The sequence below is a fragment of the Sturnus vulgaris genome, chromosome 3 (genome assembly GCF_052056855.1).
Source record: "Sturnus vulgaris isolate bStuVul1 chromosome 3, bStuVul1.hap1, whole genome shotgun sequence".
In the NCBI taxonomy this organism is placed as follows: Eukaryota; Metazoa; Chordata; class Aves; order Passeriformes; family Sturnidae; genus Sturnus; species Sturnus vulgaris.
This window is the reverse complement of record NC_142245.1, coordinates 85,140,074-85,168,030: the sequence shown is the minus strand read 5'-3', so window position 1 is coordinate 85,168,030 and position 27,957 is coordinate 85,140,074. Positions and strand designations below refer to the sequence as shown.

Below are 27,957 nucleotides of genomic sequence, written 5' to 3'. Positions count from 1 at the left end.
CTCCGCATGGGCGGCCGGGCCGGGTGAGGGCGCCATGTCGGACTGGGACGCGAGCAGCGACGAGGAGCTCGGCGCGTCGGATTGGCCGCGGGCCGCTGCTGCTGCCGAACCGCTGTTCTGGTCGCCCAGCACCCCTTCATGGGGCCGCGCCTCCGTGGAGGGCGGCGACCGACGGGGGAAGGGCACGGGGAGTCCCGGAGGGGAAGACTGGGACCCGCGAGGCGCTGAAGGCTCCGGCGGCCCGAGGCGGGCGGCGTGGCAGCGGCCGCCCCGAGCTGCGGCCGGCCAGGCTCGGGACTCTGCGGCGCCGCTCTGCTTCCACCTCGATAGCGCCCTGGTCGGGGCTCTCATAGGTAATGACGGGTGCGCCCCAGGCCTGGTGCTTGACCCGCTGAAGTAAGCGTGTGGGAGGAGGGGGGGAGACGCCCCTCCCCCGGTGTCCTGAGGGAGTGCGCCCCTGCCTTCCATCAGTCCGGCCGTGGAAGGGCCCCTTGCAGTTCCCTTGCAGTTCCTGGGCATGTCAGGGTGCTTTTGCAGGGTTTCTGCCACTCGACAGGGAAACTTTTCCTCTATAAAGCGATTGCGTTGACGTCTGTTTCTCAAGGCCAGCAGTATGCAAGTGGTCTGAAGCGCCTCTAGTCGCATGGAGGAAGGGTGACAATCTCTTGATCTAGTTTTACTCCTCCATCTCTTCTACTGAAGGTCATTCCCTTGCACACAAACATTGCATTTGGTTAATTGATGAAAGAGTTGCCTAAAGTCTCTAATGGCCTGGTGTCACGTGTTCTTTTATGTGTAGATATATGCACTCATATGAAGGTCTTGGGGTTGGTCATGAACAAAAATACATACAATTAATATGTAGGTTTAGGCAGTTTGTCCTAAATCTCTGTAATACTTGCTGTGTATCTTTATAACAGGTCGAGGTGGAACTAAAATTAAAGAAATTGAGAATTCTTCGGGTTCCAAGATAAAGGTACCATGTGCTGTATGTTGTCAAGGAATGGGCTGTGTTGAGAACATACTTGGTTTTGTTTCTGTGTAAGCCAGTAGGAGGAAGTTGGAGGGTGTTACAATAGCTGCAATTATGCCACTGTTTTATAATTGGTAAAAAGAAAGTGGAAGTGAGGGTGCAACTTGGATGTTATATGAAAATAGGAAAAGGTTATTGATTTTTTTTCCTTAAGTTTGCATTTATTTCCTTTTCTTTTAGAAAAGGGATTAAAGGGCCTTTTCATAGAACAAGTTAAACTTCAGGATAAAAAAAAAGTATCAAAAATTGTTTTCGGTGTGTGTTGTATAGTGTTTCTCTATGCAGTATGGAAAAAAACTCAGAGGTGTTTTTAACCTAGGTTACAAGAGGAACGTATGAATCTGAAGTAAAGATTTTTGGCAGCACTGATGTGCAAAACAAAGCCAAGATGTTGATTGACAATCTTGTCACAAATTCTGGACAAAACCATATTAGAGGTGGGACAGAGAAGGGTAAGAAATGTGGGGTTGGGGAAAAAGAATTATGAATTATCTTCCATATATTTGGTAGTTTGCTGGAATATTTTTATATTGTTAGTATTTTACGAAGTAAGTTAACTGTTAAACCTTTTTCTTGGGCAATGGCATATCCTTAAATCAGAAATACCAAGATATCCTCCTCTTTTCAACTGTTGACAGTTTCCCCCTCCCCCCAGACTAGCAGCTTCAGTAAAAAAACAGTTCACATGTGTTTTCAACAATTTTATGGATGCAGAATGTTACACCACTTTGGCTTCTAGCATTATCAATCTGATTCCTCCAAAATACCAGTATTGGCTCTAGTGCAAGTTTTAATCTGGTATCTGTGGAGTATTACAATTCAGTAAACTTTTGTACAGATAGTCTATAAAGTGCTCATCATTGCATGGGCATGATGACTTCCTACTACTTTCAAGGGAAGTTAATGTTTTAAGATTGGATGTTGCACTTCGTGCCTGGCCTTACTAGGTTTTTCTGTGGTAGCTTTGTTACATGAATATAGAAATAATTTTTGTACATTTGGATGCTGCTTATATTATTGGTATGTTTTGTGTGTGCTTACAACAATTTTTTGCACAGGCAAACACCATCCACAGTTTTTTTCTGATGCACTGATGAGGAAGAAAGGATCCAGGAATTATGTTCCAGCATTAGAATAAGGATTACAGTAGTTATGTGGGTTTTTTTTAGAAGTGTCCCAGAAGGTGGATGAGTATTTTTAAGAGACTAGAAATATTTAAAACTACCTTAGAATTTGTGACAGTATTATCCCTATGTATCCTGCCTTTCCACTAATTTTCCACACAGTTGTGTTGCTATTTATATCTTCAGTGTAAAACTGCACTTCCTTAGGAAGTGTTAGCCTCATCAAAAAAGTATAGAATATAACTAGATTGAGACTTTATTATGATGTTATTGGATGCTTTAGACCTAAGCTTTGCTCTTTTAGCTGTTAAAGCTTTCTGTCTACATATCACCTACTGGTTTCACAAGTTTTTCAAAAGCTTGCTGCAAAACAAGCCTAATTTATAGCTGGAGGAGAAGCATTTCATAACCCATCATTACTTCCTTTAAGTAGCTAAAGATGTTGAAATTATTCCCTTTTTTATCAAAACTTAATTTGTACATATTTTAGCAATGTTTCTGGCAGAGATCTAGGAAAGAATTTTCCACTTACATGTCTCATATCTATTTAAAATATATGAGGACTTGCAGTAGAAAAAATGGGTTAGTTCTGAGGGGAGATTTCTCCCCATGGTTTGTTCCATCAAACAGCAGCATTCTGTTACTAACTCTGCAGGAAAAACCTTGGACATTATCAAGACTGAAAATAACCCAAAGAAACCAGTGATTAACTGGGCCTCTCTTCGAGAAAACCGGGCCAAATATGAATCTATGAAGTGGGCAGGTTAGTTTTACAATTTTGATTGTATTATACTTGTCTTTATGTGGTAAATCTGTTGGAATGTTTAAACATTTCTAATACTTGCTTTGAGATGACTGAATCTTTCAGAGCCCAAATTAGTGACATATTTGCAGTGAGCTGGCCATGTTAGCATTTCTCAGCATGGTCATGGAGGACACTGATTACTGTGCCAAGACTTAAACTTGCTTCTTGTGATATTTGGAATGTCACCCTTTGAAAATCGTGTTGTTTTGTATGGAAAAAAAACCCTAAGAATTGTTAAATATACTACTATATATGTTAGTAGAAATTACTTCAGAGATTGAAATGTGGGAAAGTGTTTTTTTTGCAGATTTTGAAGTGTTTGTCTCGGCCTTCATCTTTTTACATGAGCAATGGCCTTCCATGACTTACAGCTAGTGTCCTTGCTCAAGGCACTTTCTGGGTCCTGGGCTTTCCATCGTGGGCTTTAGCAGACTTACACTGACTCTGTATTATTTCTTGCTGATTCAATTGGAATTTTTCTGATTGCTTAAGGCTTGCCTCCAATTGAGAAAAACTTCTATAAAGAATCATCCAGGACTGCATCCATGTCACAAGAAGAAGTGGAACTGTGGCGGTAAGATCATTTCTTTAGGAAATCATCTGCTTGGCGAAAATTACTATTAAACTATAAAGCCTAGAAAATGGGAGATGAAATACTGAGACAGAGGCACTAGTGCTGGGGTCTTGCAGCAACTTAATCTTAAGAATTCTTTGCTGGGAATGAAACAACTAGCAGATGAGATATTATTAGTTGTCTGGAAATTAACTTTAAGGATTTTTTGCTTCTATAGAAGTGTTTGAGCTAGTTGAATTTCAGAACCGAAAAAATTTCATGACAGTTCACTGACTTTCGGCTGTTTCTTTGCCTTTCATGAGACAGTATGTTCACATTTTCTAGGTCCTTCCAAATAGGATTGTTCACATGTTGAATACCTTTCGGCTGCAATTTTTTTCCCTTCATTTTTTAGTCAAAAGCATCTTCAAACCAAATTCCAACTTTTGTTACTGTTATCTTCCTTTTTTATCTGTCTTGTCCTTACAAGGACATCCTGGTGAGTAAATGCTTTATTTATTTGAACCAACAACCTGTGTCAGTACCTTGCAAAGAAAACAAAACATCTGTTTCAAGTGATTGGTTCAGGCCTTGGTAATAGTTACAGCCCCCTTCAATAGTTCTGATGAATTTAGTAAGCATTATTGAAGTGTTTGCTTTTTATTACTTTTCTTTTTGCAAGATGTCTTTTTCTTCTTTTCATGCCAAAGAAACACTTTGCGACAGTGAGCAAAGCATGGAATTATTTCCAGCTGTTTTCACCTTTTTCTTTAATGTATATGGATGTATCATGGTTAGAGCTAGTGAAAATTATGGAACATTGTTCTTGTAGGTTAAAAATATATACTGAGAAGTAGTACTCATGTGATAAAGGAATTTTTTTCTGCTTCATCTAATCAGTTCGCTTAAAGGAAAAAAAGGTAGCAATTGAAATAAATAATTCTGTAATCATGAGGGGAAGATGAGTTTTCCTAGTTTACACCCCAGTTGAAGAAAAGCTTCTGAATGGAATCTTCAGAGGACTACAGGACTGAAATCAATATGCTTATGCAGATGTCATGGTTTAAAATCAGATGGAAATTAAGCTCTAAGCAGCCACTCCCCTCACCCCCTTTGATGAGAGAGGGACAAAAGGCAGAGATTATGGGTTGAGATAAGAATTTACTGGTAAACATCAATGAGATAAGTAAAACAGCAACACCGTCAATAACAACATTGTATAAAAAGTGATTACATGTAAAAATGCTCATGGAAGTTTGACTAGCACAGCACCACCACAGCCAGCACCACTTGGCTCCTGAGACAAAGGAGAAAATTGTGGATGAAGCTGTCTGTGCTCATGTTTATTTCCTCAAGCCTGAGATAACAAAAAATGATGATGCCAAGCCCTCTGGTCAGACCATCCACACCACCTCACCTCTCCATTTGCCATTTGCTCTCCTGGGAAAAGGAACAAAATGGCCATGGAGGGTCATTGCCTTCTTCCACAGGAAACCACACCCCCTTGCTCCTGGAAAGTGAAAATCCTATCCACCCTGCCAGTGTTGATTTGAGAGATACTGAGTAACAATGTAGGCATACCCGCAGGGCTTCAAGCTCCTCTCGCTGCCAGTGCAAGAAAATTAACCTGCCCTTGCTGAAATTAGGACAGCATATTAATAGCTCATAATTAGAGGAAGCCATGGAACAGCAGTTTTTAATGTAGTCTTTTTTTTGTGTTGTGATTTGGGTTTTGCCTTTTTTTAGGGGCTGGTTGTTCCAGGGGTTTTTTGGAGCTTGTTTTACAGGTCATGTTCTTTTTCCAAAATTGTTCTGTTTGTATTCTCCAAAATATCCAGGGAGCTACTCTGAAAACAATTGGGAAAGGTTTTTTGTCAGAATATAGAATTCTGTCTAATAAGTTCAAGCCATTCATCTAAATTCTGGATTGTCTTCGAGTTTAAAAACTTATCATACCTACTTAAATTTGTAGTAGGGTATAATTGTAGCCTGACAGCAGTGCAGTTCATGTTAATAACCATATATCATTTCAATGAGGCGTTCTTAAGAAAGAATGGTAATTGATAGCTCCAGGAGAAGTGTTCCTATAGAAAGACTTTTAAGAAAGATAGAAGTCTAATTCAGTCCCATTCAAGAGCCTGAACTTGTTTTTTCTTGTTCAAAGAGTTTAAAAAAAGTTAAGAAACACAGTATTTTTTGTTAGCTCTACTTTTTCAGATAATGAGACTTTAAAACGATTGCACTACTTTATACAGGAAAGAAAATAATAATATAACTTGTGATGACTTAAAAGAAGGTGAAAAGCGCTGCATTCCCAATCCTGTCTGTAAATTTGAAGATGTATTTGAGCATTATCCTGATATTATGGCCAACATAAGAAAAGTTGGTTTCCAAAAGCCTACACCAATTCAGGTATGTGTTCAATTTTGATGACTCTTTAACTGAAGCTTAAGAGAAAAATGAAAACTGCATTTAAGTGTTTGTTGTTTTATGTTAGTCCCAGGCATGGCCAATTATACTCCAAGGAATTGATCTTATTGGTATCGCACAGACTGGTACTGGGAAGACATTAGCATACTTAATGCCTGGATTCATTCACTTGACTTCACAGCCAATGTAAGGACTGCTCACAGGTCTGATTTGTTTAGCTGTGCATACTTCCCCCTGCACTTACTTCCTTCCACACCCAACTCCTGAGATGATTTTCTAGTAATGAAGATAAAAATCATATATTGGAACAAAATCTATAAGTCTGATGGAATAAGCACCAAATTTGTCACCATAGATTCCATTAGCAGTGTACAGAGGAAGTTTAGAACAGCATAAAAATGTTCAATGTCAAGGATGATGGACTTTGCCCATCTTTATATACCAACATTCTAAATACGCTTTGTTGCAGATCCAAAGATCAGCGTGGGGGGCCTGGAATGTTAGTCCTTGCTCCCACTAGAGAACTGGCACTTCAAGTAGAGGCAGAGTGTTCAAAGTATGCATACAAAGGAATTAAAAGGTAGTCTTGCTTTTCACTGGCTTGTTAAGTTTTTTTTTTTCCTACGAATTGTGACTAAATTCACCTACTACAATAATGGCATTTAGGAGGGGAGGGGATAGTAGTAAATGCAGAATTTATATTTTCCCAGTTTTCAGAATGTCTGTTTTGGCTAATCTCAAGGTCAAAGTCTATGTACCTTTTCTCCTTCTTTTGCTTCTGAGTTGACAGCTAAGAAGAATCACACAAAATATGCTGAGTTGAAAGGGACAAGGATCAGTAAGTCCAGCTCTTAGCTCTGCACAGGACATCCCTGAGAATCACACCATGTGACTGAGAGACTTGTCCAGACATTTGAACTGTTAGGCTGATGCTGTGATCACTTCTCTTGGGAGTCTGTTCAGTGCCCAACCACCCTCTGAGTGAAGAATCTTTTTCTAATATCCAGCGTAAACCTCCCCTAACACAACATCAGGCCATTCCCTTGGGTTCTGTCACTGTCTCCACAGAGCAGAGATCAGTGCCTGCCCCTCCTCTTCCCCTCATCAGGAAGTTGTACCTGCAGTGAGTCAGACAATCCCCTCCCTTGCCCGGCTGTGATGCTGTGCCTGATGTCCCCAGGACAGGGTTGGCTCTCCTGGCTACCAGGGCACTGCTGGCTCATGTTCAGCTTTCCACTGGCCAGATCCCTCAGGTCCCATTCCCTGGCATTACTTTACAGCGTCCCATTCCCCAACATTTCTATATATCCAGGGTTGGCCTGTTCCAGGTGCAGAATCCAGCACTTTCCCTTGTTGAACTTCATTGGTGATTGCCCAGCCTTTTATTTGTCAAGGTCTCTCTAGGGCCTCTCTGCCCTGGAGGGAATCAGCAGCTCCTCCCAGTTTTGTATTGTCTGTGAACTTCCAGTTCTGCCTCCAAGCCATTTTTGAAGATGTTATGAGGGCCAAGGATGGAGCCCTATGGGGCCCTTCTAGTGACAGATCACCAGTCTGATGTCACCCCATTCACTGCTACCCTTTATGCCTGACCTGTGAGCCAGTTGCTCACTGGTCCCATGATGTGTTTATCCAGCTGTGTGCTGGACTTTTTTCCAGAAGGATACTGTGAGAGATAGTATTGAAAGATTTACTGAAGTCCACATAGGTTACATTAACTGGCTTCCCTTGATCAACTTTGGTGGGTTACATTGTCATAAAAGGAAGCAGGACTTCACCCTCATGGAGCTGTGCTAGCTGTGGCCAGTGAATACATAGTCTTACATTCCCAGAATAATCTTCTCCATAACTTCATCAGGCATGGAAATGAGACTAGCAGGCTGGGGTCCTCCTTGAAAATCAGAGCAATGTTCACCAGCCTCCAGTCAGCTGGGACCTTTCTGGGTTCCAAAGACTGCTCAAAAATCATTGAGAGAGATTTTGCAATGACATCAGCCGACTGAGGATTTTTGTACAAACCCCATCATGCTCCATGAAGCTGTAGAAATCCAACTGGAGCAGCAGATCCCACATAATTCGCAGCTCAACTGGGAGTAATCGTTCTTGCATTTGTGGTTCTCCAGCTCAGGGCACTGAAATTTTCAGAACAACCTGAAATATATGAGCTGTCTTTGTTTCATGATTATTTTCACTGCAGGTTCAGCAGAAAACTATTGCTGAACTGTTGAGGGAGTGTCATTCAGTGTTAATTTTATTAATTACTGCAGTACTGTCAATCACACTTACTGTGTTCTTTCCTCTTGTTAATACCAGGTGACACCTTTAAAGCAACATGGTGGCATTTATTTGAAAAGGATTGACTTTAACTGAAACTGAATACACCACTTCTGTGAATCTTATCTTTTACAGTATTTGCGTCTATGGTGGTGGGGACCGAAAAGGACAGATAGACATGGTTACCAAAGGTGTGGATATTGTTATTGCTACTCCTGGCAGACTGAATGATCTTCAAATGAACAACTTCATAAATTTGAAGAGCATAACATATTTGGCAAGTAACTGATATGCAATGAGTAATGCACCAGCTGGGAAATGGTTGACTCAGTTTGAATTGAAGCTTTAATGGAATTTTCTTTAAACTTCCAAAGTCCTAATTACACTACATTTTAAAACTGAAATTTATGTTGGTGGGATGATTCATACTTACTATAATTGCATTGCAGATGTGAAATATTCCCTAGGAAAAATAAAATAATCTTCTAGCACAGCAAGCATTTTAAAGATGCTAAATTGTTTTTTCAGGAATGTTTGATATTCTAAAATTAATTTTGTCAGGATTAGTTACTGATGGATGAAATGCCTTTCTACAGTTGTCCTTTCTTTTTAAAGGTTACCAGTGTCTCAGTTTTTTATTAGAACTTGTGCAGTAGCAGAGTCACACCCAGATATTTAAATGTTGGGGAACTGACTTTCTTTTGATCTCACTGGGAAAATAGCCTTATAAATGTTATATTAATCCTTATGTCTTCATTTCATTTTTGCCTTTTGCTGTGCTGAACATGTAAGACCTTTGCTGTTTATAAAATGCTTCTGTATATTCAATTTATTTCTAACTTGCCTGTGAGTTGTTGCCTAATTTGACAATTTGACCATGCTCTCTGTCTACCCCACTACCCTGTGAGAGTTTAATTCTCTCCATGTTGTAACAAGCTAGCTGTAATTACAGGTGATAGTTGTGAGCTTACTGGCAAAGCCAGGGTGGTATAGCATCATTATAAATTTGGCCATTTGGGAAAAAAGTTTATTACTGGAAGACAGGAGAGTAGAGTTCTGTAGAAGACTAACATGTAATTGCTGAGCAGGAGGAAAACAGGTCTGAATACTATAGGAATATAGGTCATCTTTCTGCCAGGGTGAAGTATAGTCATACCACAGGCACACACTGCTTCATAAAGCAGTGGGTATTGAATCAAAAGCATGTTTCAGTATGCACAGCATATACTATAGTAAGACATTGCTAGAAAGAATTAACTATCAAATTGAAAAGTATGATGATGTGAAACAGGCAGAGAGACATTTGTTGTTGGCTCACTAGCAGTTAAATATTTTCAGAAGAACCAGTGCAAGGACTGTGCACTGTGATGTGGTTAAGGTCTCATGCCTCAGACTCTAAGGAAATTCAGTGCTACCAAAGCCCCATGAGAAAAATTGGACCTTGAAAATTCTGTATTTTTGTGATCTTCCTATGTATTTATCCTTGTAGTTACTTGTGCTTTTCAATATATGAAGTATTTTCTATTTCCAGAGCTTCATGGTCAATTTTCAGCCAACAAATAATTTAATCTTGAAGCCTTGCTTTAGGAAAAAGAGAATAGTAATAGATTTCATTTTTATCACTTTGGGTGAAGAACACTCTTCATTGAAGAGCTTCATTTACACTTTTCATTTAAAGATTATTACTGAGTCTTAGGAAGGTTACCAAAGTAAACTGAGTATTACTTGCTTATATGATACAATTGTTTCTCAAAGGACTTCCAAGATCAGATACTAGGATACAATTGTTAAAAAACACAACCAACGGAATGTACCACCTCCCCCCGAAAAAGAAAACCCAAAAAAACCCTCAGAAAAACCAAGCTCTGTTAATTATGTCTGAATAGGTGCCGCATCCAAGGTGAATTTCTCCTCTTGACTGATAGAAGCATCAAGTTGATCAAGTCTTAATTCAGATTTTTAGGAAGCCATTTATTCAAGATAGGCTGCTGTTCTTCAGTATTTCAGAAGTGAGATAGTAAATTCTGCCATAAACAGCCTTTTGATTGTTCAAAATATGTATCATATCAAAATATGCTTTTCGTTTCCCTGTGTTCAGCGTAAATCAATATTCATTCATCAGCAATCTGATGAAGTAACCTGAATTCTTTGGACTTCATGCTGATAAAGCAGAAGAAAGGAAATTGGAATTGTGCATGAATAATTGGAAACATTTAGGAGAAAGTGTAATATAAATATATAAATCATGAAGGAGCATGTAAAAGATAGATTGGAGTAGTGCTTTTATTCTTCAATTTAAGAAATAGTATAAAGCTTACCAATAACTGATTAAAAAAGGAAGGTGGATTTAGCCTTTAATCTTAGTGAAGCAGCTCTCAGAAATAAGAAAAGTAAACTTCAGCTACCCTGATCCATCTATTAGACACAGATGCATTCTTTTCCCCCTACAGCAAAGTGCCAGTGAGCTTAATAGCATAGAAAGCTTCTACTGCTGAAAAAGGCATAGCAGCAAACTCTGTAAAATCAGTGATGTTTTAGCCTTGCTATTCTATTAGAATTCATGTAGTTAATGAAATCTCCATGAGCCCTCTAAAAATAAAGAGAACTAAATCAAGAAATAGAATTCTTGTCACGTCTGTCAGTTGATAATCTGTTATTTCAGAGATTTATGTAGCTAATGTACTAAACCCCTTTAATATAATAAAATATCAGAGAATAATGGAGCAGCAAAACTAGACAGTAGAAAGGGATTATGATCAATGTCTTATATTTCCACATAAGTGACTAGAAATTGTCAATGCTTAAAAGCACAATCCATGTAACTTTAATTTTAAAATAGAGTTTATGTAAATCAAAGGGGATAAATGAGTCTCAGATGTCAGCCTTCTTTCTTTGTATGAGACTGAAAACATTCACAAGTGTCCTTCTTTATTAAAAAACTTATCAGTTCCAAAGAGTTGTTCTCAGACCTCCAGCTCACTTGTTCACTTCTGGATTTTTTTACCAGATGAAACAAGCTTGTGCTCTGGGAGTTGTGCAGTGTCCCAGTGTGAGCCAGAATGTATGCTCTGGCTTTTTTCCTACTTCTAATGAGGAACTAAATTGACAAGTGACATTTTGATCCTGTATGGGATCTCTAATGAGGTAGAAATGAGATTTCACCTTTAAATTGCAACAGTATCTTAATGTGTGTTGAGCAGGTTACTCCCCTCTGGGTTTGGTTGGTTATGGGCTTCTTGGTTTTTGGTGTTTTTTTTTAAATTTGTACTTAGTTTTAGCCATCAACCTAATTATTGTTAAAACAAACAATTGTTTTTTTCTTTTTTGGCTTTAAATGGTCTTAAAGAGCTGTGCATTGTTTTGCCTGAAAGTATAGTACTGAATGAAAAAGTGTCAAGGAAATTGAAGAGGTAAAATAAAAGTTGAACAGATTTTACAGTAAGTTATGGAGAGGATTCTGCAATTAAAACAGTTGCCATTAAAATATTTTTCTGTGTAATGTCCTGCTGAAAAAAAACCCTTATCTGAGGGACTAGGCAAAATAAATAACCTTGTTCCTGAACAGGTTTTAGATGAGGCTGACAGAATGCTGGATATGGGATTTGAACCTCAGATAATGAAGATCCTAATAGATGTGCGTCCTGACAGACAAACTGTTATGACGAGGTATCTAAACTTAATAGTGCTCAGGACTTGAACATAAGGTTATGGAACAAGTTAACTATTACTGAACAAGTTAATTTCAAAACAATTTTATCAGTTATTAAAATTTTTACTAGTTTTCTTTCTCATTCAGTCTAGTCAGTCCTGACTAGGTATTTGGCAATTTTTATTTTCATTTTGTACAGTCTTTTCCGATGCTTTACATTAAATATAAAGACAATTGAGTTGTCCCAAAAAAAGGAAGGTATCCTGGGAGTGCTAGAATTTGCCATATGAGTTTGAAATGCCAAGTTACACTTCTCCATCTGGGACCAAATGCATTTCCTGACTTTCTAATCAGTATCTGTGCTAGTTTGTACCTGGATTAATTTTGAAATTATGAAGCTTTTGGGAATTTAACAGTCAAATATCCCCAAAATAATTTTTGTTCCCATATTTTGCATTTAAGCTGTTGTTTTAGAAAACAGACTATAAACTTGCTTATTAGGTATTGTTCAACTAATAAACTCAGCTGAGGCTTCAACAGAAAGGCTCTGTAATTGTTGCCTTTTAAATTACCTTTTAAACTCAAGTGCTGTTTACTATTAATGTAAGATTAGTTAAGCTCAATACCACTACTGCATATGTGTTTCACTGGTATATAAGAAAGGAAACAGAATATGATGAAATTAATGAATTGGAGAAGATTTGCCACACTATTCTCATGCATGTGTGTTTTCCTCTTCACTCCCTGTTTAGTGCTACTTGGCCTGATGGTGTCCGTCGTCTAGCAAAATCCTACTTGAAAAATCCCATGATTGTGTATGTTGGTACTCTTGACTTAACAGTAAGTTGTCCTGTTCTTTTTTACTTTTCCCCCTTCCTTTTGTAGAAGAACCTGTCCTTAAGCGAGGAGAGTTTTTGTTTATAACTAACTGTGTAAATGCACATATCTTTTGTAATCAATCTGAGCTTTCAAGAAATAGCTCCATGCTATTTATTTTAAAATTTCCTTAAAAGTTCGGAAAAATTTAAAAAGTATAAACAAATATTTTTCTATAACAATATCTGGAAGTCTTAGCTCTTCAGTAGAAGACATCACTGGTGACATGTATCAATCATACTGAATGTTGTACTTCACAGTGCCACGTGTTTTTGTGTGATCCCTTGGTTTTGCAACCTTCATTTTCGTTCAGCAAGTTCTTGTTCTTTACTTGGTTTTCCTTCTGAAAGTCTTCCTTCTAATGCATACAGATCCTTATCTAAATCTGTGTTTCCTAACTGCATTTTTCTCAAATGGAGTGGGAGCTTTGTATTAAACTCTTGGAGGACTCTTGTCCAGAGCAGGAAGTATGTGTTAGAGTATGAACTGTCTTTAAAGTCCAGAACTTCTGACTTGTGGATGTAGTTGCTTATTTGTCATTGTTGTGCAGCTATGGGTAGTTGGCTTCAGTACCAGCAGAATTTACAGAAACAGTAGTTCGCCAGAGATCTTAGGAAATTTTCCTTTTTGGTTCCATTTTTTCTTTTTTTTTTTAGTGATAGGGAATGAAGAAACCTAGTATGCAGTACACTTTTCGGTAGAAATAGAGACAAAATGTGCTTTTTGTCTGTTCTGCTCAGAACTACACTTTTATCAAAGAGCATTTCTTGTCAGGATTGGAATTTGAAAGACATCAACTGCCGTCGTAGCTCTCTTCATCTCTTTTTACAGGAGCTTGTCTTAATTGAAGAAGTGACATGTGGTAGGGGGGAAGGGTTCCCATGTGGAGAGAAAATTTTTTTGTCTACTTGATTGAGTCTTCAACTCTTGCCACAAGATCGTGATACCATGCCATGAGAATGTCTAGACATTTTATTCTACTTACTAGTTATACCTTAGACATTCTGTGGTAACCTCCAGAGGTAATGGAGTAAAGTTTTTAATGAACTGTTACTGGAAGAGTTAGAACTGGTAATTTCAAAGAGATTTACAGCATCTTTAAAAGCCTGTAATTTCAAGTAAGACTGCCATTGTTCCAACTTGCTCTGGATTAACATAAAATACTTGCAAACTGAAGAACTTTGGTGTGTTTTTCACTAATTATTTATTTCGCCTCACTAGTCTGTACCCTTTAAATCTCTGCAAATAAATGATTTGGCAAACTGCTTAAAGATAAATTTTATTTTTATCCTAAAGCAATGAGGAAGTAAGAAATCTGCATTGTTTGAATTCCAAGCTGATACATATCAAAATAAATTTTTATGGTATAGTATATTACCAGTTTTATAACATGGCAATATGGGAATTAACAGGAAAATATATTATTCTGATCTGTTTCTACCTAACATCCGTTTTTGCTGTTTGACAGGCAGTAAACACAGTACAACAAAAAGTTATTGTTATCCCCGAGGAGGAAAAGAGAACTTTCATGCATAGCTTCATTAAGTCTATGAAGCCAAAAGATAAGGTCATCATTTTTGTGGGAAAAAAGCTTACGTATGTAATCACTTCCCAGTATCATCTCCATTTGGGGTTTCTTTTCCTAACAGAAATACTGAATAGTTTCTTAGTTCACAGGATAACTATGAAGTGTAATAGCTCTTCTCCACAATGTGCTGCTAGTAGTATTATTTTTATTTCTTTCTTTCTTCCTTCAGACTGACTGGCAATTTGTATCTTTTTTTTTTTAATATTGTTAATAGTGGTGGTAAGTCTCAATTTCACTTAGTTCAAGTGGGATGTTTGGATTCTTGGTAATACATGACATAGTACATATGATGTACTGTTTACTTTCATACACCTCTGGTGCATGCAAGACCTGATTAATGTGGGGAGTGGTCATTGTATCATACTTGAACTTTTTGAGAGAACAACACATAATTATCTAGTATTCCTCTAAAGTATAAATAAAGGTAAACAATTCTACATGGATTAGACATGTTTTCCTATTTTATAATAAATATCAACTGACTTTGGTAAAATTTTGTCCTTAAGCACACATTTAGCTTTTGTTGTCATGTTACTGGCTTTTTAGATCTAAATCTAGATACTGCACTATTTTGTTCCCTTTTTCCTTTTGTTTTAAGAGCCATTGCTTTATTTCACCTTAGAGCTGATGACTTAGCAAGTGACTTTGGTATCCAAGGAATTCCAGTACAGTCTCTTCATGGCAACAGGGAGCAATGTGATCGAGAACAGGCTTTGGATGACTTCAAGAGAGGTGAGTTTGTACTGAAGTACTGGTTTGTTTAGGCCAGACTTCTAAAGTTTGTTCTGTTCAAAACTTGTCTGTTTTTAAGTGTCATGTCTCTTTAGTACTACAGAAATGAAAATATTAAAGAGTTCTGAATTATACGTTTTCTTTATTAATTTGACAAAAAAAAAAAAAGATCCAGCAAACAAAGATACTGGTCTTCAATAAAATTTTGAATGTCTGAGAATTTAATGATTTAAAGTAATGCTTATTTTACCTTTGACATTTCTTTAAAAGTTGGTATCATCTACAGAATGGTAAATTTAAATGTCAGATGATGGTGCTTTCACTAAAACAGTCCTTTTCCAGATTATGCTAGTTGGGTTGTATGAACACATATGTGAACACAATTCAGGATTATGTGAACATATGCTAAAAAAAGACTAGTGCTATGACAAGAGTATCGGCTGAGAATATAGTTGTCTGAAGGTTTTGTTCTTTGGACAGACTCTTCATATCAACCAGGCATATTTCTTGCTTTTCCTGTACTCTGCTGTTCTATTTGTGAAATAAAAATAATAGTAAAATGCCATTTTGGGTGCTTACTTACCAGCTTATATTTGAAGCTAACTCAGTGTGACATGCAACAAGCATATTTTTACTTTCTGTTAAGAATAATAAGTGCATTATAAACTAGAAAACCAATAGACTGTGTCGGAGAAGGGAGACACGGACACCAATTCGGTCATCTGCGAAGTCTCGTTTATTGATAATTAGAGTGGCGATTAAATACAGTGCTTAATTAACTCATGCATATTGCAAAAGCTAAGCTCATCATTGGTTGCCTTGCCATATGCGTCACTATGCTGATCAGCTAACTTTGTGGCTACACTTTTGCAATTTCATGGCTAGCAGAGTTCTTCTAGTTCTTCTTTTACAGTCTGTCTTTGTTCATTTTATCACAAGTCTACGTGCTTTCCCTCTTGCTATGCCCTTGAGGCTGAGGCCTGCTTTGTTAGCCTGACTAAATTGATCTGACTATGGCCTCTCTCTTCTAGCCATTCCTGCACCAGGCTCTCTACAAGACTGGAATATGTTTTTTGTTTGTTCATTAAACTCCCGTTCTCTTCCTGTCCCTACTTACTGTAGGCAAGGTTCGAATATTGGTAGCTACTGACTTGGCATCCCGTGGCCTTGATGTGCATGATATTACTCATGTTTTTAACTTTGATTTCCCTCGCAACATTGAAGAATATGTTCACAGAGTAGGTCGTACTGGAAGAGCAGGGTAAGTGTTTACCAGAAAATAGTGATGTATTATCAGTGTTTTGTTACGTTTTATGCTCTGCATAGGTGTTTTTCTTGTCAAATGCTAGAGGCTACGGTGATGTGAGGTGGGAGAGTGAAGACTTCAGTCTCTCAAAGTATGTTCTAGAAACACACTGCTTTATATCTTTAAATGAATTCACTGTTAAATTGAAGGCAAAGAAGTTTTGCACTTTTCTGTTATTGAATGAAGGGTGTTTAAAAGCTTGTTTAAATATGAGGAAGAATATGAAAAACAATTTGCATTGATATTCTGGAGTGTTACTTCCTTCTTTATCTCTTCACGAGCAGCTGGTTTATTTCGTTTTCTAGACAGCACTTTGAGAAGACGCATCAGTAGGTTCAAAGTGCAGCTGATCATGGTGGTGTGGTTTAGTGGTATTTCTTTTGGATGCTGTTTTCCCAGGCTGGTACAAATGTGATTTTTCTCATTTAATCATGATATGAATGTGTGTCTCTTCGTACTTAAATATGTTGCTGTTATGCTATGTTTATTATCTAGAAGTCTAAATTAGTTGTGCATTTGCTCCATTTTAAGTGAATTTCTGTACTCTGATTTTTATGAAAAGTTGCTCTGTCATGTGCAGAGTTAATGCTCAAGCCACTTTTATTCTATCAGCTCAGTAATATTGTCTATAGTACAGTTCATTACTGCCTAGGTCAGTAGTAAAAGCCTGGCAAGAGTTGTTTTGAAGATCTGCAGTTGTTTCCTTCCTTGTTTAGGCGCACTGGGGAGGCAGTCACACTTGTCACAAGCAATGATTGGAGGTTTGCATCCGAGCTGATTGACATTCTGGAAAGAGCAAACCAAGTAAGAATACTTTACTGAGTAAGATTTACATTGGTTCTAGGTTAGCACCTGAAGCTAGTCGTGAAGGGTCTAAGCCTGTTTAGACCCTTCTTGGTGAGTGTTTGTGGAGTTTCAGTCTGCCTTGTCCTAGATTGTCTTAGTTATATTTTGCCTTACAGATGAGTCCCAGGAAGGAACTGTGAACTTTAACCAAAGCCTTCCATGTTCCAAAAAAAAAAAAGTAACTAACATACACATTGAGGTCTGCAGAGGAATAATAGGGTTTATGTCATAATATTTCAGTCCATTTATATTTCACTTCTGGATGCAGGTACCAATGTTCTTATTTAACAGTGTAAATATTAACAGTACTTACATCAGAAGAAGCTCAACTATCTTCTCATTTTATTGTATCTGACAGTTGTGACACCTGCATGTACTTTTCCAAGCTATCTTTCTTACTGATGATTGTAAATAGTATGGGAAATGGAACTGGAATATGATCTCTTTCTTTAAAGAAGCATATTTTTTCTGGATACCATCTCTGAGAAAACAGAGACAATTGTGTTGCTGTTTCTTGCTGTATCAAGGAACAATATTTTGCCTGATTTTATAGTAAACTTCCAGTTCAAATCCTGACTTGAGCTGAAATTTTGTTTGTTTGGGTTGTGGTGTTTGCGTGTTTTTTGCATGGGAGTTTGAGTACATACTAAATGGATTTTATCTAGAATCTGTGGCTTTTACTATGGATGCTTACTCAGACTTTAAATCCTGGGTTGGAACTTCACCTGGTCTTCTGGTTTTTTACTCTTCCTTGAAAGATATTATGTTGCTTTATTGCAAACCTAGTAAGATGCTTTTGAGGAAGGAAAAGAAGTAAAAAAAGTGTGGAAGAGTAGTCACCTAATAATTCCTTAAAGTTGCAGATTTGGGGGTTTTGGTTGGGGTAGGGTTTGTTTTTAGGTTTGGGTTCTTTTGGGTTTTTTTTTTTTGCTTTGTTTTTATTCAGAAAATGCAAGAGGTGAAATCAGTAATGATTCTGTGAAGCTACTTTAGAGGTGCCTTGTGTTTTGTATTCTGAGTTAGCAATTGCCTTTCAAGCCTTGTCCCCAGCTGCAGACTGCAAAGTTCCCAAACCGGTTTTGGTTTTTTGTAATATGTGATTGTTCAACTGGGAACAAGTCTCTGAGTTCAGAGGAGAAAAGAGGAACTCTGAATCCTTGCTTTCAGAAGTTACTCTTAGTCACAGCATTCTCAAACTTAGTTATGTCTGATAGAAAGGAAGTGTCTCTACAGATAAAAAAGTGTTAGGGTTTTTTCTCATGACAATGAAAATACCATAGTTTCAAATAGTTTCGTAGTCTTAAAAGTAAGAAGAGAACTGAAGGTTCAGAATACTTCGATTTCAAAACAAGTTAGCTGATTTTGTTAGACAAATGTTCTCTGTCATTTTGGATCTACAGATTATGTAAAATAAACAGGTTCAACAAAAAGGTGTCTGTTTCATGCTGAAGGAATATTTTGTATATAAAAGCTTATTAAGAAGCATGGGCAGATTTAGTGGAAAAACAGTAATCTCTGAAAAAAAAATTCCATATAAATTATGGCATCTTTCTCACTTGGACTACCCTACCCTAGCTTATACGTTTAGCAAATACACTGATTGTTCATGGCCAATCTCAACAAGCCACTAGATACTGGATATTACCTCACTGAGATTTTTATGTTTCTGTATCCTCACTTCCCACTCTTGCCTTGTGCTTGCTCAAAAACCACTCCTGCAAGAAATTGTTGTGATTTTAGTTTGGAATGTTAGGCTTCAAGCTCTAGGGGAGGATCTGATACTGGGGAAGAAAATCATACAATGTTTCCATGGAAAAATGACTTTGTCTCATTACTTCTATCTCCATTGACAAGTCTGTTGTGACTTTGAGCTAGAGATAAATAATTTTTATTTTTAAATAACGTTTGAAACTTAGGCAGAATGGACTCTTCCAGAGTTGTCATATTTTGCCAGGATAGTTGCTTACCAGTAAAAGCAATTCACATAAACATACACCATGCCTGCTCAAGAAAAAGTTGCTGATGGCAACAGCAAGTATTGCTCAATTTTAAAGCCTGACAAAAGAAATGGAAACCAGAGGAATATGACTTCCTGCTCCACCACACCTTTAGTCCTGGCTGCATTCTCCACCTGTTCAAGCATTGCCAGGCACTTACTTATAGGGGAGATTTTAAGGTATTTAAATTTGTTTTTACTCTGCTGTTTGCACTGTATTTGTGCCACTGGCAGACACAAATCACACAGACTGAGCAATCATGTTAATAGCACGTTCACACACTGCCCTTTGCTATGATCAGGAGACTGATTGTGGATGGGGTGACCCACTGACGGCCACGTGCCATCACGGATTGTTGAAGTGGGCTGGCTTTGACAGATCAGTGATCCGAGACCTCTTGACAGTACAGTTGCCCACAGTGCTTTTTGCAGTAAACATTGCATTAATGTCAGCATTATGCCCCACCTGGTTTAAGAAGTTGTTGGATACTGCCTTTGTTCTGTGAGCAAAAGAATGGTATCTGGCTTTTCTTTTTCTGTCACTCAGCCTAATAATCTGTTTGTAGTTCTTCACATCTGGTCTCAGTCGTTAAGAACTCTGAAGTGAGAGTGTTTTGATTGTACTATTCACTTTTTTCCACATAATTACAAGCATGCCAAAAACCGCTGTGGGCTATGTAATGCACTCTTGCCACCTCCCAGTGGTGGGAGATCTGACCATTTTCTCCTGCCCTTCTTTCCTTGTCTTTTAGCTTTGTTCTAAGCACGTGAGAACCATTCCTATGACAACACTTCCTTTAAATAACAAAGTTTCTCTCCAGAGGCTCTTAAAACTTCCATAAGAAATTTAGTACAAATAAACATTCAAATATATGTATATAGTATATCATCACCTTTAAGTGGCACTGGATGTTTTTACCAGCTGTTCTTTATAACTAAAAGATATATTTGTTTGAATTTTAATGTTGTAATTAGCTGGTAATATGTTGCCATCAGATATGGTGATACAAGCATAGATACATTATTGAAAATCCAGAGACACTATGATGAATATTTTCCAGTATATTTCAGTAAAATTTATGTAAAAAGATTTCTCTCTGCATTTCTACAGAAAATAATCTGCAAAGTGACAGTAGCCAGATAAATAATGAAATCAAGTTTGGGAACACAAAAATCAATAGCATTTTTGTAAAGCAGAATCTATAAGTTTAGATTTATTTAAAATTCACCTTGGTTTTTTTTGCCTGCTTTCTTATTAGGTAGTTCCTGACAAGCTTATTGCAATGGCAGAAAGATACAAGCAATCACAAATGAGAAAAGAAATTGAAAAGGATATACAAAGACCTTGGAGAAAGCCCTCAAAATCAGTGTAATCCCTTGAAGCTACTGAAAAAGAGAAAGTGATTTTAAGTAGTGTTAGCATCCATGGGCTTGAATTTCTAAGTTTCATTTTGTGTTTGATTGTTTTTTGTACCTGTCCTATTTAAACTTCTCAAGAGCGTCTTGGAAAAGAAAACTGGATTAACCTTATATAGGAATAAATCTAGTTTTGCACTTGAACACTGTTTTCACGTAGAAATTAATTGGTTTTTTCTTGTGTGGTGTATGAAATTTCTAAAGCCATTATCTACTGGTTAAAAACAAATATTGTGGTTTTGTTGGTTTATCTAGGGTTTTTTTAGTTAAATGCAGCATTAATATATAAGAATGTAAAAGATAACTTTTCCTTTTACATTCAGAGAACCGTATGCATTGTAAGCAATGTTTGTCAATGTAGTTTCAAAATACTGTACCTTTGCCTTGATATGCTGCTGGCATGCAGAAGTATTTCTCAGGATAACAAAAACTGCTCTGTTTGCCATTACTTATGTTTGCTGAAGCAAGTTTTCTTTATTATTATTTTAAAACTTAATATTGGAGATCCTTTTTAAGACTTGTGTGTCAAGATTTTTTGAGAGAGGTCTGCATTTTCTTGTAATAAGAAGTACTACTTTGTGGCTAACTGGGGAAGCAAACCAGCTTCTACTCTGTTTTTTGTGGATGTAATATTCTAGCTTAAGGAATAAAGCCATAATTTACTAGAAAAATGTTAAAAGTAATAGAGAAAAGAATACATTTGAAGGTTAGCTTTTATTTCTTCCAGATAAAGTTGATTCACACTTTACATTTGAATGTCAGGTTCTGTCACACAGAATGGGGCATGTTTTCTACTCTTTGAAATTTATATGGGAAGGAGTTATTCCTTCATTTGATGCTTGATCTGAACTTGTGTTTATTTATGTGTCATACAATTAAATAAAAACTAATAAACAAAATTCAGCAAAATGAGAATATTTTAGTAAAATTATTCTCTAAATATTCTTCCCTCTTAGTTTGCTCATAATTGAGGTAAATCTGGGGATTATTCAAGCCAGTAGGTTATTTTGCCTTCAAAAAGTAGGCTAAAAATATGGACTTCCCATGGCTCCTATAAGTAGAAGCAAAAAAAATATTTATTTGCAGCACAGCAGTTCTCAAATGCAGTGTGCTTCTCACCTGCACAATTCTAGTAATAGGAAATATTACAATTACTTTTTTTTCCTAACACACATTTCTTCAATATGAGAACTAGATATGAATTTCAGTTTCAGGAGTGTCTAGTTCTTGTTGCATTTTGGTTTTGATAAACCTTCTTATATCAAGAGTCTTCCTCTTTGAAACAGGTTGAAAGATGCATTTCTTTCTACATGATTCATCATATAAATAAATGCTCATTGGCACAAACCATCTACTCTGTTGCAGTATATTAGGTAACAATTGTTTCCCATCCAAAGTCCAATCAAAAGACTGATTTTGAAAGTAATCCTGGAGACTCAGAAAAGATAAGTTACTTCAGTAACTTAGTATTACTCAGATAAAATATTCTGTCTCTGCTGTTGCTGGTAATTGTCCTCTGCAAAAGATCTTCATCCACACAGGTGACCTGGAGAAGTTTTTCTGGTTAATGTTGATGTAATTCCAGTGACTTTTTTTTATCTTTTGAAAGCAGGAGTGTATTTTGGATATTCTGCAGTGGATCTTAATTTTAAATAAAATTGTCATTTTTCCCTTTATGCAGTCGATGCCTTTGTATTTGGAAACGTAGAAATTACATGTGGGAAATTAACTATTGCAAATTCTTCTATATGTTCTTAGTATACCTTGAAGATATGTTGCAGGTGACATATACATTTGGATAGACAAGGTAAATATTACTTTAAACACTTCTTGTAAGGGTTATGTCTAAGCAGTGTGACCGAAGTATGCATTTTCCTTTTGGTGTTTTTAATTTTATTTTGGTTTGGTTTTTTTGGTTTTGTAGTACCAGACTACTGAAGAGTAGTTTATGGTGCAGAATTTTTTGTTTCAAATATGCAAGTCAACATGATTAGATACCTATTGTGAACAATGTCCTTAATAATTCTCATGAAATACTGGGAATCCATTGTTCAATTCATGGCATATTTTTCTTGAAAGAAAATGATGTTTTGCCTTATCTTCTAGGCTGAGTAAATTGTATTGGGGAATAAAAAAGTGAGTCAGCTGAGACCTCTGCAGACAATCCACAAAAAATCTCAGACACTGCTGAAAGCAATGATCCAGGTCTCCCAAGTGCCAGTCTGAGTCATTTGGCCATGTCACACAGGAGTGGAGAAAAGCAGTTTTGACATGATATGAACAGAATTTTTCCAGTTCTTTGGGATATTTCATTTTAAGTTGCTCTAGAAGATACTTCAGCAGCTTAAGACAACCTTTCCTGTAAAAAAAAAAAAAATTAGGTACCTTCTCCATAGTTCTAAATATGTAGTTCAGGTATTTAAACACTACTATGCATTAATTCTCTTGTGGCTTTCTTGATTCAGTACAAAATAAAATGGGCAAACCAACTTCTTAGTTTGGTTGTTAAGGAGGTTTTGTACCTCATGGGTTTTCTTCCTCGTTGAAGAAATCTGGAAAATAGTTGTCATAGAAGGGATTAATCTTTCATTCATCTTGATCTCATTCAGCAGTTTTGTCGCCATCATTTTAGAAATTGCCTTGATATGAAGTGTAATTTTGCTGAGAAAGTGGAGTCATCACTTTTTAAAGCTGTTTTGTCTAAGCAGGACTATATTTGGGAAAGATAATTTAACAAGTCACATCTTTTTGCATTCTAAGATAAGTGTAGAGTGTAGACCAGCAATGTGATTGTTTCCACCTTTCATTAGCTAAGTGCAAGTCAGACATTCAGCAAGCACATGCAGTGTTGTATTGCTGTAGAAGAGTTATGCCTAAAAGACTCTTGCTTCCTATTGTGAGTAATTACTGTTAGATCTAATTCTTAAGTGCTAAACTGAAACTGTGGTAGTTGTAGTGCCAGCCCAGCTCACACAGGCTTAAAGTAAAATATTACTGTGAAATACCAACCTGCAGCACTTTGGTCCATCAGATTCACAACATGTCTTTGAGTTGCCGTGATTCTTTATGATGTCCTTTTCGATATGCGAGAAGGAGAGTCGCCAAGTGTTCCCTGAAGTCAAGCACAAGTGTTAAATGTTTACACAGCATTAAGCATCAGCTTTTGTAGCTAGGAAAAAACCCCTAATTTTGCAACTGACTTAAATACCAGAAATTTTTGCACCCACTAAAAAAATCATAATTCAGTGAATGCAGTTCCTCCTTAACTCCCCAGCTGCTTTGCGAAGACAATCAGAATGTAATTAATATAGGACATGATTGTTTGGTGCTTTAAATTCCTGAGGACGTTTGGATTTACTTTAAAATTAGGCTTAATTCTTAAAATCTCTGGATTTGCTGAACATGATTTAGAGAACTGCATTATTCATAGACATCTACAACCTTTTAATTTCTCTATTCTTATTGTGTTTTCTGGATTTTCTTTGTGCAAGTAATAGGTTTGTGAGTTTGTTTCAGGTAAAATGACTGTTGTAAAGCACTTCTTTTGTTCTTCTGCTCATGCTTCTGAAAATAATTGCTAATATAGCTCAATGCCCTGTTTGTAACACCAGCAATCACTTTTTGTCTTCTTTTCATGAACTACACGCTTTCCCTTGCCTGTTTGGCTCAGTTACTCTTTGCATAATTTTCACAGGAAGAAATTGCCAAATAAATCAGTACTGCTGTACTGGGCTTTGATAACATGGGCATCCTAATTAAAAAGGTACCAGAATGATTGAAATCTTTTTGCTGAAATCATCAGTTATGCATTGACAAGTCAGAATGTTTCTGCAAACTGAAGGAGGCTCAATGTGACAGTGGTCTGGAGGAAAAAATGTAGCCATACCAGAGTTCAGTGAGAAGTAATGTCTTGATAGAAAGCAGTTTGCTTCCTGCAGAAGTATCTGATTTGTGGATGCAGTCCCAGTATGGGGATGTTACCTGCATTTATTAGCAACTTTCTTCTAATTTCCTTACAAGAGAGTGCAAGCTGCTGTTAAGTACAGTGCTAGCACGAGGAAGGGCTCATATCCATGTGTCTGGCTGGAGTGGATTTAATATAATGCTCTTAGTAATGGTTAGTGTACAGCCTGGCAGAGTGGGCTTCTTTTACATTTCAGTACAGGACAAGCATACCACAGATCTGCTTTAAAGAGGGATTTCAGTTGTCTGAGCTGGATATATCCAGGATGAGATGTCTCAAAGGCAGAATACTGAACATGATCTGGATACCCTTTCTATAGCACTTGTAAGTGATCAAGTTTGTAGAGAAGATATTTCATAACTTATTATTGTCCATATTTGAGGTACCTCTTAGAACTTTTTCGTTCTTGTTTTGCTTGGCCACTAAATAAAGTGATTTAAATCTCATATCCCTCCTGACTTTTGTTCCCAGCCACTGTTCAATTTTGAGGCCGGCCTGTGTGCTGAGGGGCCAGCTCTGCTGAGCCTCCAAAGTCAAGATGATGTCCACTGATATTTCTGATGGAGGATTTTTGATCTGAAGAGTTATTGCAGGACATCCAGCCTTTTTCCTTGCCACAGTGACTTCCATATCTAGTAACAAAGAAAGTGATATTTCATATTAGATAGATTAGTAAGATGAATTATTATTTTTTTAAGAATGTTAGTTTTTACTAAGGAGCTCATAACCAATCAAAAGAAATACCTAGGTTCAGTCGCTGGTTCTTTATCCTACAGGATGTTGAAACATTGAGAAGGCCTGTTGAGTTCTTTGAAACAAGGAACACTACTGTGTTTTCTTGATTTACTGTCTAAGAATTAAAAATATAGTAATGTTTTTGATTTAAGTGCTTCCCTGTTGAAAACAGACAGTGAAGAGATTTGGCCACAATGTTTTTGAAGGTTTTAGGAAAAAATAACTCTAACTGGGGTTATTTTAATGTAATTGTATAATATATATGTTTAATGTAATTATAAAAATAACTGGGATACAGTTTCTGTATTGATCAGTAAAAAAAATATTACTTACAAAAGCAAGCTCTTTGTTCTGCCACCACTTCAGCAAATGGTTCTTTGTGTACTCCAAATAGATGCAAGATATATAGGTCATGCAGGAAATACCAAGCATGCAACAGAACCCTTAATGTTTATTATTTTCATACAGAAAATATGCATAATGGAGTTAATAATGTAACAAGTTACCTATCATGTACTTTGATTCTTAACAAGAGAGCCAGCTTGAGATACTGGGGACAAGGAGGGGTTACAGCTCCCTTGGCAGAGATAAGAGGACTGGCAGGAAAATGTATCTTCTTAACACCAAGGCAACACCTACGTACAATGTAACTGGATTTTTTCTACATACTGATGGAGCTTATTAGTACTAACCTTTAATGTTTTTTACTTCCTGTTTAATAATTTCTCGTAGTGCTTGAAGCATTTTAAAGGCTGATAATTTTCCATCTTCCTCTAAAAACTTCAGCCAGCCCTTTTCTTTTGGACTTCTTTTGAATGATACATAATAAAAGGCTCCAGTATCATCAGCCTCATCCAGTTGAATCCTTGGAACAGGCATTACAAGCATGATGTCGAACTCATTTGGTTCAGTTATCTGCAAATATGAGAATATAATAGTCAATGTGCAACTTAGGTTTTATTCTCCTGAGATTTTTATACCAGTTGTGCTTTTATCTACCTTGGTGTACTAATCATGTCTGATGTGAAATATGAGCTTATTTCTGTGGTATTGCAAGATTACTGTGCATTGAGGTGGAAACCAGCAATTTACAGCTCACTTCCCAGCTCTCCAACCTATTAGCTTTTTAAGACAGCTCTAAGACTCTTGAGCTGTTCTGAATAATTAATGCATAAACATTGTACTCGGTCAGCCTATTGTGCATCAAAATCAACTATGAGGACAAAAATGCATTACTAGGTCTGAAGGTGGTTTTAGACAGAAAAAAAATAAAAGTTTGACTTTCCTTCAGTCTGCTGCAACCAGGAAAAAAGGTACTGGTCAATCACAGAAGGTGAAGAGAGATACAGCTAGTCCTGACCCACCTTGGGCAGGGGTATCTGCCACTAGACCAGGTTGTTCAAGTCCTTATCCAACCTGGCCTTGAGCACTGCCAGGTTTGGAGCATCCACAATCTCTTCAGGCACCCTACATCAGTATCCCACCACCCTCATAGTAAAAAAATTCTAAATTTTCCTCCTTTCAATTTGTATCTGTAACTCCTACTTTTTGAAAAAAAACCTGGCCCAGGGCTTCTCGTGCAGTGTTGTTAGACAGGGCTCACCTGCGTGCTGTGCAAGGGCAGGGCTGCTGCAGCTTGAACGCGAGTCCCGTTCAGGTAGCATCTCTGACTGAATGCACATAGCACAATTCAGCAGGTTACCGATCGTTTTATAAAGCATTGTGGTTATTTCACAGAGCCATCCTTGATTTTAACTTGTCGGGAAGGGCCAGCTAAGAGCAGTTGCCACCTGCTGCCGCCCCCACACTCACCTTGACGCGCTCGTAGTAGCTGCCGGCGCTCTGCCGCTCGATGGAGCTGAAGCAGCTGTCCTTGGCGCGGATGGCCTGGACCAGGTGCGAGACGACCGGGTTCACCAGCGTCGCCGCCTCGGACACGTCGTCGCGGGCCAGGCTGAGCCGCGACAGCACCTCTCGGAGCCGCAAGGCGTCCGCCGCCGGCGGGAGGCGACGGGCGGGGGCAGCGACCGCCCCGTCGGGCACGGCCGCGACGCTCCGCGGGGCCGCGGGGGCTCTGGCGGCCGGCGCCTTGCTCCGCGGGGCGGGGAGCGCCTCTGCGCCGCTCGCCGGCAGCTCCCGGGCAGCGGGGGCTCGCCGCGCCGAGCGGCTGCCCCGGCTGGGGGGTCCGTCCGTCCGCGGTGCCCGGGGGGTCGCGGCGCCTCTCAGGCTTTCACTCGCGACGCGGCCCCGCGATGGGCTTCGGGCTGCGCCCTTCTCCGCGCCCCGGCTCCGCGGAGCTGCGGGACGCGTCCCCCGCCTGGCCCGCGCCCCTCTGCTGCCCGCGGCGTCCATGGCCGCTGCTCCCTCTCCGCTCCTGCGAGACGGCGAGCGCGGCCCCGCGAGCAACGGGGTTCCCGCCTCTGGCTTCAGGCGAGTTCCTCTTCCAGGCAGCGCGCCTCCCCTAGGAAACGAAACCCAGCGAGCGGGGCGGGGGCGAGGCACTGCCCGGCGCCGCCAACTTCAGCCCGGGCACAGGGAAACTCCGGTAGCAACAACCGAGCTGCGGCTTCTCTCCAATCCTCGGGGAGAGTTTTCCCGCTCCCCGGCGGCTCCTCCTGCCCGCCCACGGAGCA

At 38.4% G+C, this 27,957-nt stretch overlaps 2 protein-coding genes across 2 annotated transcripts; one reads left to right on the top strand and one right to left on the bottom strand.

Moving 5' to 3' along the window:
* The first annotated feature begins 34 nt into the window (after positions 1-34).
* On the top strand, positions 35-21,540 carry DDX43 (DEAD-box helicase 43). Its single transcript, XM_088162780.1, has 16 exons — positions 35-353; positions 921-976; positions 1,353-1,485; positions 2,813-2,920; positions 3,455-3,536; positions 5,771-5,927; positions 6,013-6,131; positions 6,415-6,525; positions 8,352-8,493; positions 11,782-11,882; positions 12,618-12,705; positions 14,210-14,337; positions 14,952-15,061; positions 16,184-16,322; positions 17,084-17,171; positions 20,469-21,540. The coding sequence occupies exons 1-16, from the start codon at positions 35-37 to the stop codon at positions 20,580-20,582; spliced, it is 1,995 nt and encodes a 664-aa protein (XP_088018906.1). The 3' UTR covers positions 20,583-21,540.
* On the bottom strand, positions 21,321-27,932 carry CGAS (cyclic GMP-AMP synthase). Its single transcript, XM_014870182.2, has 5 exons — positions 27,137-27,932; positions 26,017-26,239; positions 24,976-25,221; positions 23,635-23,737; positions 21,321-22,984 (listed from the first exon to the last, which is right to left on the bottom strand). The coding sequence occupies exons 1-5, from the start codon at positions 27,674-27,676 to the stop codon at positions 22,642-22,644; spliced, it is 1,455 nt and encodes a 484-aa protein (XP_014725668.2). The 5' UTR covers positions 27,677-27,932; the 3' UTR covers positions 21,321-22,641.
* Positions 27,933-27,957: the final 25 nt, after the last annotated feature.